The sequence below is a fragment of the Chinchilla lanigera genome, unplaced genomic scaffold (genome assembly GCF_000276665.1).
Source record: "Chinchilla lanigera isolate Chin_1 unplaced genomic scaffold, ChiLan1.0 scaffold00060, whole genome shotgun sequence".
NCBI lineage: Eukaryota > Metazoa > Chordata > Mammalia > Rodentia > Chinchillidae > Chinchilla > Chinchilla lanigera.
In genome coordinates, this window is record NW_004955461.1 from 5,517,854 (window position 1) to 5,530,950 (window position 13,097).

The following is a 13,097-nucleotide window of genomic DNA, read 5'->3' on the forward strand; positions in this document are numbered from 1 at the left end:
TTATTATGTAATATAATAATTATATTTTTCATTTTTAAAAAATTTTAAACATAATAAAAATGATACAGAATTTCAAAACAAGATGATAGGAAATTAATAATGATTATTATATTGCATGTTGTTATCTTCAAAGTAGTTGCTCAGATTACCAGACATAGGCATGTAAGACTGATCAGACAATATAAACACTAACTGTTCCTTTCAATGAACTAATAGAAATTAGTATTACAATTACTTTAGTTATTTTGTGTGTATATATATATCTATATATCTATATATCTATATATCTATATCTATATCTATATCTATATCTATCTATCTATCTATCGATCTGTCTATCTATATATCTTCCTTTTCCTTTCCCCCATCCCAGTTGTCCCTTCCTTTTGAGTGGTTTCTCTCCCTCTCACAGTATCTGTTGTACCTTTTGTATCTTATTTACTCTTTCAGTTTCTTACACTAGGTAGACAGTATGATGTTTATACATGTGAGTCTAATTTATTTCACTTATGAGTATGGTCTCTAGTTGCATGCGGTTACCTATAAAAGCCTTGAGTTTATCTTTCTCTATAGCTGATCACTACTCCATTGTATAAAAATACCACATCTTCTTTATCTGTTCCTTGGTTGGTGGGCATTTGAGTTGTTTCCAAGATGTAGCCATGGCAAATTGTGCTGCTGTAAACATGGGTGCACATATATCACAGTGGTAGGATGTTATTAATTCTTCTGGGAAGATACCCAGGAGCAGAATAGCTGGGTCAAATGGGACCTGTAATCCTAATTTTTTGAGGAATCTCCACACTGATTTGTATAGTAGTACCAGTCTACACTCCTGCCAATAGCGGAGAAGGGTCCCTTTTTGCCCACAGACCCACTAACATTTGTTATTGGTTGATTTCTTGATGATAAGCTATTCTTCCTGGGGTGAGATTGAATCTCAGTGTTGTTTTAATTTGCATTTCTTGGATGACCGATGATGTTGAACATTTTTTCATATATTTATTTGTCATTTGTATTTCTTCACCTGAGAAATTGTATATTTATCTCAGATGCCCATTTTTGGGTTGGGTCTTTGAATTTTGGGGGTCTGATTTTTAAAAATTCTTTGTATGTTCTAGATAGAAGTCCTTTGTCTGAGGGACAGTGAGTTAAAATCTACATTATTATTTTTCATTGCGGTAAAGTGTATGTAACATATAATTTACATCCAAACCACTAAGTGTATAGTCCAGTTGTGTAAAGTACATTAACACTCTTCTGCCGCTATCACCATCATCCTAAAACTTTTTCCATCTTGCTGAATTAAAGTTCTTTCTGTATCTATGAAACAATTTCTCCTTATTTCTTCCCTCAAGATCCTGACAACCACCATTCCACTGTAACTCCATAATTTTGAATACTTTAGGTATCTCTTAGAGTCATACAGTACTTGTACTTTTTTGGTGACTTGATTATTCACTTAACATAAGCTTTATCTAAGCTGTAGCATGTGTTAAAATTTCCTTTCCTTTTTTAGGGTAGCTAATGTTCCAAATGTATATAACACATTTGGTCTGACTGTGCATCCATTGATGGACATTGAAGTGGCTTCCACCTTTTAACTACTGTAAATAGTGCTGCTAGATATACATGTATCTCTTTGAGAAACTTCTTTCAGTTCATTCTGTATAGACCCAGAAATGGACTTGTTTGATACACACCATATACACATATACATTTACACCAATAGTTATATATACCTACATCTATAGAAATGCACACACGTATAGCATGTAAAAATTCCCATCTGGGCTTGCAAGGAAGACCTCATATCTACCTAATTGATAAAGTACTACAGGCCAGGGTAGGCCATGTGTAGACTTCACTGTGGCATGTTGGGCTACCTGGCACCAGGTAATAGGCACAATCTTCATTCTCATGTTCTCATAGGAGGACAGAGAAATTCTACCAGAACTTGGGGTCAGTGTAAGCAGATATGCACCATAGCCACCATCCCTTCTTGTTGGCCAGACGGGCTCGGGCTCACCTCGTTGTCTCGGTCTTTCTCCAGGAAGTGGCGGGCCACATGGCTGGGTAAGATATTCCGGAGCATGTTCTCATTGTGTTCCCTCAGCTCCTTCATCTCGTTGATCTCCTGTTTGGCTTGTACTCTCCAAAGGAAGTCCAAGCGGGCTGTGTACTCCAGCTGCAGTTTGCAGGAGAGAAAGAGAAGCAGCAGGTGAGTTTGTGACCCTGTGTTCTGGGCTTTCACTGGAAGGTGGGGAAGACTCCTGGACTCTGCACAAATGATACAGTCAGATCTGAGTACTTTGGGAGGCACCTGCCTGAAGCCAAGTGATCAAAGGCTGATTAGGTCTTGCAGGAATGTGCAGCTCCCTGGCATTATTATTCCTGTGATTTTACACTAATTTGTAAGACATATCTGGTAATACCTGTGTCCTCTTGAGAAAGGATTCTGTGGCCAGAGGTCCTTTCACCCATTCAACATTATGCCCTTACTGTTAAGTCTTGAGTATTTTCATAGCTCCCCTCACCTCACATTCACACCTGAAGCCCTAACTCCTGATATAATAGTATTTGGAGATTGGATGCTTGGAAGATAATTGGGTTCACACTTGATCTTAGTCAAAAGGCTGAGAAGCGATACAGGAAGTCCTGAGGGTGAGCCTTTGGGATGAGGTTACTGCTCTCACTAGAAGAGACTTAAGAGAGCCTGCCTTCCCTCTCCATGTGCACACAACAAAAGGCCATGTGCAGACATAGGAAAGTGATGATCTGCAAGCCAAGAAGAGAACCCTCATCAGAAATCAAAGCCTAATAGACTTCCCAGCTTCTGGAACTGTGAGAAAATAAATTTCTATTTTTAAAGCTACCTACTCCAGGGTATTTTGTTAAGGCAGCCTAAGCTTACTTCTACACTTATCATATAGCTACCTGTCTGGCACAGAACAGGTGCTCAATAAATATTTGTTGGCTCAAGAAGTAAATCCAAATAATAAAACTAGCTAATAGTCAGGTGGGCCTTATTATGTGCCAGGCTCTGTTCTAAGTCTTCAACCAAGACAACAACCATAAAAGGAAGATGTTATTTTCAATCCTTATTTCACTGATGATAAAATCAGAGCAAACCAAGACCATGCATGAGTTAGTGCTGAAACAAGAACATAGCATAACTCTAAAACTGGACACCAGATTCTGAGGCCTTGATCACTAGGCAATAAACAAGAAATAAATGAATTAATAATGGAAGAACCAGCAAGGTATGGTGGCACGTGCCTGTAATCCCAGCAATCAAGAGGCTGAGCTAGGAGGATTGCTGTGAGTTTGAGGCCAACCTCAGCTACAAAGTGAGTTCAAGACCAGCCTGAAGTGCACAGTGAAACACTGTCTCAAAAAAAAAAAGACCAATAATGGAAGAACCATGGACATAATTTCAGACACATAGGGCTTAGAGGTCTAGTCCTCATTTATGTATTTCCCCAGATTAGCTAGCAAGGGCTTCGTTTACCTTAGTTTCCTTCATCTCTGCATTTGACAAAAATGCCAGTGACCACTCAGGAGTGGAACAGGGAATAATTAAGCAGTTATAGATGAATGGCTCATGGTAGACCCTCAGTGCACATTACTTGCCTGTCACCCTAGCTTTCCTTTGTGTTGGAGCTGAGCAATTTCCTCTCCAGAGTGGCTCACAAACCAGGCTTATTATTTTATAAGGGATATCCTTATTTCAGTGTCTTTCACGTTTAAAATGAATAGGGCCACCCAATTAGGGACCCCTCCTGGAAATCTAGGAGCTATTCTTCTCCTTATTTCCAATAAAACTATCTAACTTCCTCCTTTGGTTTGTGACTTCATTCCTTGATGTTTGCAGAACCATGAACCCAAACCACATGTTAACATTTTAAAGGCTCATATGGGATCTGAGATTTTTTTTTAATAGGAAATAAGCCCCAAATGGGAATTTTATTGTCCTTTTCTCTTTGCAACATGATCTTGTTAACCATGACTCCATTTAGGAGATAGAGATTTGTGCTCTCTCTTTTTATTTTTTTGGACAACTTTATAGCCTATGTCTCTTCTGTCATTTTCCTGAGGCCCCATTTTCCTCGGGAAAGTATATTGGGAAAGTAGAGTATATCAGGGGAACAATATGCTTCATACAAAACATGGTGCTTCCTTAGTCAGATAAAAGCAATAAGCATGGACGCTCTTCTTCCATCCAGGCCTGATCCTGCTTAGCTTCTAAGATTAGATGAGATCAGGCGCATTCAGGGTGACATGGCCGTAGACATGGCTGCTATTCTTAAATATGGAAGGACAGGTTCTCCTGGGGCAGTCTATCCTAATCCCATTCCCCACACCATGCTCATGAAGTGGAATGTTGAGCCTGTCCTGCCTGTGTGATTGTGATGCAGTTATAACAGTTAGAGATACCTAAATCCTCAGCCCAGACAATGTCAGTATAATGATTAAAGATTAGACAGTAGTAACCTGTAAAGTACATCTATAAACAAGTATATTTTATTTACGTGGCACTCCGGTAGCAGAAGATGGTTAAAAGATAACAAATTAGGTATAAGTTTCTCTATGTCATTTAACATTTTGTAATTAGATAAGGATGTCTGACTAAAAAATTATTTTATACTAAAATGAAAATTTAAATGTTGCAGAGCTAAGAATTTAATCATGACTGTCATACTAAAATGCTATGTTGGCCTTAATCTCAAATCATCTCTATAAAACTATCTGTTAGCGCTCTATGAAAATTTGACTTCAAAGATGACCATGATTGCTAAAAAATAACAGTTTTCTGGTCATATTTCATATTTGAGGTCCTTGATGTCTAGATAAGATAGTTAACTTATTGCTCCTATTGCAATCATGGTGTGACTTATCTCCTGGATGTTACAACTGAGGTTTGGAGACCAAAGTTAAGAAAGCATGATTGAGCTCAGAGGACAGCCAATGTTTTGGCCCTGGCCCTTTAAGGTCAACAAGGAGCCAGCATATGAGGGGTCTTTTCCATACCCTTTCCCACAACACTGGTGAGTCACTCAACCTCTCAATCAGGGAGGTTGTTGGACCCTAGAGCACAGGAGTTACCCAGGATACATTGTGCTGAAAGGAGGGTCACTAAAGAGAGAAATGTCTCCAGTGCTTCTGCAGGACAGCACTTGGTCAAGCAGGACCTTGACCATCCTAGAGGATGGTACTGACACAGGAGCTAAGAGGCTCTGACCATCATTCCAAAAGTAATGCCTGAGGAGATTTAACTGACCATGATATAGGTATTTCACTAGGTTAATATATATATATAGTATAGTGAGAGATTAACACAGTTCTCACTTTAACTTGGTCTTAAACACCCTGCAGAAAAATATACCCACAGATATATAAAAGTAACAGTAATATAAGCCAGATATAGAAACGGGGCTCTAATCACTATATTGACCCCTGCTAGCAGTCTCCAGCTATACCTGTAGTTAACTACTATTATGGTTCTGGCTAGAAAGCCACAGTTACAGCTACTGAAGCTCAAGAGTCTTTAAATTCCCAGCTAAAGCTGTCATTCAAAACTGCAGAGTTCTCCATTTTCTTATAGCTACAACTAGAGGGACTTGTGCACTAATAAATAATTTAGATAAATAATACTCATCAGGTGAAATAAGATTTTAAAATAATAAAATAAATATCAGACTTGTAGATAACTCCATAAATAGGCAAGGCTACCACTCAGCTGGTTACAATAAGTATTCCAATCCCTTAAACACAGTGTCTAACCTTAGTTCCTTCCCCAATCTATCTTTTCATTCTGGTTCTTATGTTTGGGCCATGTATTCTTAATCTTTTGGTTAAATTTGTTTCTTCTTGCCTAGAGATTGTCAAACTCCAAATGGTTATGCTGATGGAGCCAAAAACAAATATGTTAGACTCCTGTTACTGGGGTGCACTAGATTGATCGTTTAAAGATACTCCATAAATGTTAAGTCACAACATGACTTCTATTCAAGGCCTATTAGGTTAGTTTTCTGGAGAAAGTCCCTGACTGGCATTCTCCCTTACATCCATCCTTCTCAGCTGCTAGATTCAGTCTTGGTCCATGAAGCTGCTAGATTCAGTCTTGGCCCATTCTCCTTAATAGCAGCTAAGGATACTTCTTCAGAGGGATGAAATGTAGAAGATATTTACTTAATTAGTTTGTGAGTAAGACAGTTAGCTAGTGGAAGGGTCTGAGGTAGAGTGGGGTGACCAGCCTTACTGATACAAAATTAAGAATAGATAGTGAATTAGGACTTTGGTCTTAATGAATGAATTTCCTGAGGCAGCATGGCATGCAGTGCACTCGTGTCTAAGATCCCAAAGGGAATGCAGCCACACCCTACTAAGGCCCTGAATTTCAAGGAAATTCTAATGCAAACTCACCAGTTCCTTCTGAGTTCCCAGTTTACTGTAAGCCCTGTGTGAAATAACTGGGCCGAAAGCCTGAGCCTCAGTTGGTTATTTTAAATCCACAGAGCCACCTGTGTGTGATACGTGACTACTAACCAAGAAGGAATTCCTGTACCTAACTTGTCTGTAAGTAATTCTAAGTTAGAGGCCATGTGGACATCCCGTTCATGATTCTTCCTAGAAATCCATGAGTTATTCTCCTTCTTATCTCCAGTAAAGTTTTCCTAACCTCAAAAAGAAAAAAGAAAAAAAAAAAAAAGAACAATGTGCTGCACTGTTAAACACATGGTTTGGTGTCCCAAATTTAAGGGCTTAAAGTATTCAGCCAGTTTATTATTATTATTATTATTTTGTTCTATTTAAAAGTCTCAGTAGATAGCAAAAATATGAAACAACACAGGCACAAGGTTACTCCTTCAGCAGTATTTATGGTAGCAAAAGCTGGAAAGAATCCAAATGTTCATTTTGTTGGATGAGCAAACTATTGCACATATAGACAATAGAACGTGACACAGCTATGAAAAGAAATGAAGAACATTTGCTATACTCTGACGGGATACACTCCAAGGGAGGAAAAGTGTGTATAGTTTGCTATCACTTATCTAAGAAAGAATTCTCTCTCCTCCCACATATATGCACATATGTATGTCTTAGTTTGTAAAAAAGAGCAAAGTGGAAGATAAATAAAATACTTCACTCCAAACTCTTCTTGACTTGATGGTTTGTGTTGAGAAGTCTACTGTGATTATGATGGGCTTTCCTTTGTACGTGATCTGTTTCTTTTTTCTAACAGCTTTTAATATTCTGTTCTTGTGAATTTCTGGGATTTTGATTAATAAATGTCTGGGTGGAGATAATTGTACTACTAATTTCTACCTGTTTATTGAAAGGAACAGTTAAAGCTTAATTGTTTGATCAATTTTGCATGCCTATGTCTGGTAATCTGGACAACTATTTTGAAGATAACAGTATGCAATATAACAACCATTGTTAATTTCCTATTGTCTTGTTTTGAAATTCTGTGTTATTTTTATTTTTATTCTCTTTAAAATAAAAAAGAATTTAAAAAATGAAACGATGAGAACTGTGAAAAAGGAAAGGAGATAAATAAATAGGAAGTAGATTTTTTTAAACAGATGAGGGAACAAAAGATGGAGGGAGGAAGAAGGGGAGGGAAAGGAATAAAGGGAGAGAAAAAACAGAATTAAAGAAAAAAAGAATATAGAACTTTGCAAATGGGAAGGGGACCAAAAGTTGGAAAGAGCAGGGAGGGTAGGACAGAATAAAGGATAAAAAAAATTAAGATGTATTATGTACATGTATCAACTCTTCATGAGAAATATAATCATTATGTACTGCAAACATGTTCTAATAGAAAAATCAGAGAACATATCACAAAATATGATCATCCAGGAGGTGGGGAAGGGAACGGTAGGAGGTACAATGGAAGAGTAGAACAGATTTTAAGATTTTTTAAAATTATATATTGTTTTGAGTAAGCTTGACTTTAGAATTAAGGAAATATTTTTGTTTCATTATAAAACTAAATAAATTTAAAATTTCTCTGTGAAAACAGAAAAAACAATGTGCAAGTGAAGGCAATAAAAGATGAATATAGGAACACACTGAACCCCACATATGTGAAACTGGGGGGGGGTGATGGGAGAAAATGATCAAATCTGATCATTTTCATTTGGTACAATTCTGCCAAAATAGAAGCCATTAATTTGTATAACAAATAAAAAGAAGTGAAAAAACCAAAGATAAAAGAAATGAGCAACCTGTCCAAGCAGATAGGAAATACACACATACAAAATGACTTTTTAAAAAATACCTTGATGACACATTCTTAGATACCCTAAGGGTAGAATGTTAAAACTGTGAGAATCATACTGTAGGTGGTATTATTTGTATTATTATTTTTAGACTATTATATATGAACTAATGATAAAGCAAATAAGAAATTGTGTTGTCACTGAAAACTAGAATTTTGAGGAAGAGAAAAAGTAGCTGCAAAAATAAAATTAATGAGGTTAAAATAGCTGTGGTCCCAGTAAGGAACAGAAGTTCCTCCAATGAAACTAAATGAACAACAGTTTTCTGGTCATATTTTATATTTCAAGGTGCTTCACATCTACATAAGATAATTAAACTTATCACTTCTATTGCAATACTGGTATGACTTTCTCTAATGAAACTAAAGCCTTAAAACAACAAAAAGTTAATAGCAACAAGCACTCTCAGCTTCTGGATTTTGGTTTTTAAAAAATCAATTCTTGTAAAAAGAATCCCCGCTCATTCCAGAAATGGCTGAATTTTAGGGCAGAAAATTCACAAATTTAGAACTTTTTAAATGAATACCATAAGTAAGGAGTGTATCAGAGACTACATGGGCTACATCTAAAGGACCCAAAAGCAGGCTTGAATAAGCTTCTTGCTGTCAAAGATGTGACAAATTAGGCTTTAGTAGCAATTGCACTAGTTGGAAATGAAGAAAATATGTTAAAAGGTATAAATATATGATGATAGCTAAAAACCCCCACAATCTCACCTATTACCCATGAAGGATGCTAAGGAACAAATTTATAGGGAAATCTATAGGGAACAAATTTGTGGGGAAAGAATTCAGCATTTATGTTGCTTTAGGAGTTGTGTTTCCAGGTATTGAACAGTCCATGAGGAGATGGTTCTCTTTCATACCAGATTCAAGAACATCAGGTTGTGATTTGTCAACAAGAGGACAGTATTTTCTTGTGCATAAATATTTCCAAATGAAAAATGGTTCAAAATGCATGCTTTGTGGAAACACAAAGTAATTGTTTATTTCTCTCCTGTTGGAGTATCTTTATATAACTGAATTCAAATTAGAAGCAAGAGTGCAGAAATCTGGAAGGCTGGAGTGGACCTGAGCAATGATTGTCCAGTTATGAGACAAGAAAGGGCAATTTTCAGACTGGTGTTGTGGAGAGCCATATCTGGGTCATGGTCATAGAGAGCTGGTTGAGTGTAGGCACAGGCCAGTCTTTTGACAAAGCAAGTCCCATGAAGCCAGGTGCCACCTGCTATCAACCTCCACAGATTACGTTTCCTCTTCAGTTCACTAAAGATCTACTGCACCTACCATACACTGGGTGCCTGGCCTAGGAAGATGAGGTAAACTCAGTCTCTGGCTTTGATTTACTCATACCAGAGCGGTGGCTGGGAGGCAACAAAGGGAAAGAGATCACTTGAACACAGGGCACAGACACGGAGAGAAAAGCAAAACATACCAAAGACATGGCATTGGTATTTTAGAAGTAAAAATTCTCTAGTGTTTGCTCAATGTATCAATTAAATTAGAGTGTGCTTTTTCCTGATTTTCATCAAACCACTGAGGAACTGGTCTTATGAAAAGATTACTATAACACCTGCTGTTCCTACACTTTGTGCCGGGCTCCTCTCATAATAATAGCTAATGCCAACTGAGCCTGTCCACCCTGCCAGGTGTTGTTTCAAACACTTCATATTTATTCAGCCTCATTTAATCAATGAGCTAGGTACTTTGGAACTCTCCACTTTGTAGGTGAGGGATTAGGCACAGTCAAATGGAGGTGGCTTCCTAAGGCCTCACAAACAGTGCCAGGGTTTAAACCAGGGCATTTTGACTCCAACTGTGATTCTTGTAGTGTATGCACATGAAATTTTTTAGGTTTTCTCCCACTCTGACAGATAAATATTATTTTCTCTTTATAGATAAATAATAACAGCTCTGGGAGGCTATCTCAGGGTCACTTATTCTCAAAGTGGCATTGCTGAGACACAAGGAATAATCCTGGGTTTCAAAGCTTGGGTCTCTTCTTCTGAGCCACACAGTCCCTAGAGCTTGTCTCCATGAGGCCCAGAAGTAGGTGACTGGAAATGACTTAATTAAACTCTGTCCTTGTGCACAGATGTAGCTTCCTTTGCTATAAATGGAGATGCCCAGTCTTCCGAGCTGTACATGAATCATGCACAAGGTGGGAGGCATCTGATCATTTGTTCTCCCTGTCCAGAATTTAGGGGTTCACCTGCCTCAGTGGAGGAGGAAGTGTTTGGTATATCGTTTCCACATATGTTGCAAAATAAAATCTCCCAATTATTCAGTTACATAACCACCTCCGTCACTCTGGAGAGGTATAATTGCACACACTCCCACTGGACACTCCTGCGTACCAAGCATCAATGGACATTATTCAGCCTTTATTAAAAATAGAGGGCCTGAGTCACACAGGGAAACCAATGGGACCAGGGAGCAGGGAGCAAGGCCAGGAGTGGGCAGGCCTGATCCAGGATGAACAGGGCCCTGCTGGATACTATCGGTCATAGAGCCCTCAAGTGATGCAACTCTGCACAGAACTGACTGTCATATAGGGAGGCAGAGACAAGATGGAACCCGAGCTTAGAGCATTTTGATTCCTATTCAGTTTGGCTCTTGTTGGCTTTGTGACCTGAGAGGCCATGAGTCTTGCCTTTGTGTTGGCACAAGCTGAGTGACAATGCCTTCCCTATTTGTGCCGTCAACTCCTTTCCAAAGTAAAACATTAAGAGCTACTAACAAATTTGAGCACTTATTACACAGCCAAGCCTTTGGGATCAGTGTATGGCAATTATATTCTAATAATATTATAACAGCCCTTGGAAGTAGAATCTGTTATTAGTATATCCATTTTAGTGACAACATGGAGGCTCAGAAGGGAAAGTACACTGCTGAAAGTTTTATTTCCATTGGTGACTGGGTTAGGTTTGAGTACCATCTGCCTGATTCCAAAGACTATCTCTGTAACTGTGACAGTTATGAGATGTTATACACAGTTATATAATTTCTGAGCTCACTGAAATAAAAGGAAAGATATTAGTTGTCACAAATTTAGAGCTCCTCACAGAACATTTACATATTTTTACCTTATGAATGATCTTAACACAATTACATTATCTGCTTTCTCAGGACAAATATAGAATGTTATATTGGATCATCATGTCAGATGGGTACTATTTGAGGAAGGGGACACTGACAGGACACAAAGTAATTCCTTAAAGGGACAAAGGAGGCACAAACATCATCATTATTATGAAATGAAGGTTTTACCCCAAAATTATTTTCTTAGCTATTTCTAGGGTTTTCCCACTTCTTGGTTTTAAACCTGTGTGATTGTGATGGATTGAGTGTATTTTTGTAGCATTGCCTTGTCTAATTCTGACTTTGTAGTTCTCACATGGACTATAATTTGCACATCAGACTGAAGAGTTTTCCCCTATAAATGGAATCCATTCAGACTTAGAAGACAAGAACCTTGTCTTCAGAGATACCTAAAAGAACTTAAATACAGGAATTCTGTAGATGGTGGCACCCCAACATTTGGCTTTCTCTTTCAACATAAATTCAGGTGATGAATTTATGAGAACAAGCCAAAGTCAGCCTGCAGGACTGGATTCTCTGAGGCACTGCACATAACATCCGTATTCTGCTCCAGTCTGGTGAAGTGGAAAGGATGGGTTTTGGAGACAGATCTGGACTTGAATTTTAGTTCCCCCACTCATGGTACTAGTAGAGTAGCCTTTCTTTTCATCTGCTAAATGGGAATGGCAATAACTCCCAGCCCAGGTTGCTGTCAAGACTGAATGAGGTAGTGGAGGGAAAGTGCTAGACACAGAGTGAGAATTTAGTAAACTATCTTTCCCATCTCTTTCACTGGCCAAGATTTTATGTTATCGTTTTTTGGATTACATATTACCATCCCTCTTTATTGCACATAACTTCATGTATAAATCTCTCAATTCTTGAACTTTTTGACTGCTTCATCCTTGTTTTCCCAGGGTTTGTTACTTCCTTGCTTCCATGGTGATTTCCCAGCAATAAGATCCTATTTCTGCTCTGTCTGACAGCCATTTTTACTTGCTTTCCTCATTTTCCAGTTACTCATTTTGAAGTGCACAAGGACCAAAGGAAGATGAACTGGAATCCAGAGCAGTGAGAATGGCAGAGCCTGGTCTGTACTGGGAGTGAAAATATCTCCCAGGGATGATTATTTATGGGCCAGAATGTTCTACACCTTTGCATTATTTAGGGTCCACTCTCCTCCAAAAGACCATGCCAGGAATAGAGGTTTATATAGTTGTGCCCTATTCCAGATCCTCATAATTAATGGGCTCAGAACAGAGTCAATATGGTAGGCACTTTATCTAACCAGACAAATTCATCATGGACCTCTTCCTATATATACGTCTATACATATGCAAGGCAGCACACAAAATGCTGTGCACAATAATCTCAAAACAGTCCGATTTTGGAATTAATATTTCACTTTAGAGTTGAGGAAACTGGGACTTGGGATATAAGTAATTTGTTTAAAGCCACGCACAGCTGAGAACAAGAGCTGGGATGGAGGCCTGGTTCAGCTGATTCTCAAACATGAATATTTCACACAGCATGTACCTTCTGTAGGAGCATTTTTATCCAGGCATCAAAATTGAGAAGGATCAGTTTAGTTTTCATTAGGTACTTCCCCTTTCTTTTTTTCCCTCTCTCTGCTTCCTTTCTTCCTTCCTTTTTTTCTTCTTTCTCTCCTTCCCTCCTTTCTTTCTTTCTCTTTCTTTCTTTCTTTCTTTCTTTCTTTCTTTCTTTCTTT

General features: G+C 38.2%; 1 protein-coding gene across 3 annotated transcripts in view; it reads right to left on the reverse strand.

Moving 5' to 3' along the window:
* Adcy8 (adenylate cyclase 8 (brain)) overlaps positions 1 to 13,097 on the reverse strand; it is a 227,867-nt gene that overhangs the window by 20,146 nt on the left and 194,624 nt on the right. For all 3 annotated transcript variants that reach the window (XM_005398004.2, XM_005398003.2, XM_005398002.2), the window contains one exon: positions 2,030 to 2,188. In XM_005398004.2, coding sequence (XP_005398061.1) covers positions 2,030 to 2,188 — 159 coding nt within the window. The remainder of the gene's footprint in view (positions 1 to 2,029; positions 2,189 to 13,097) is intronic.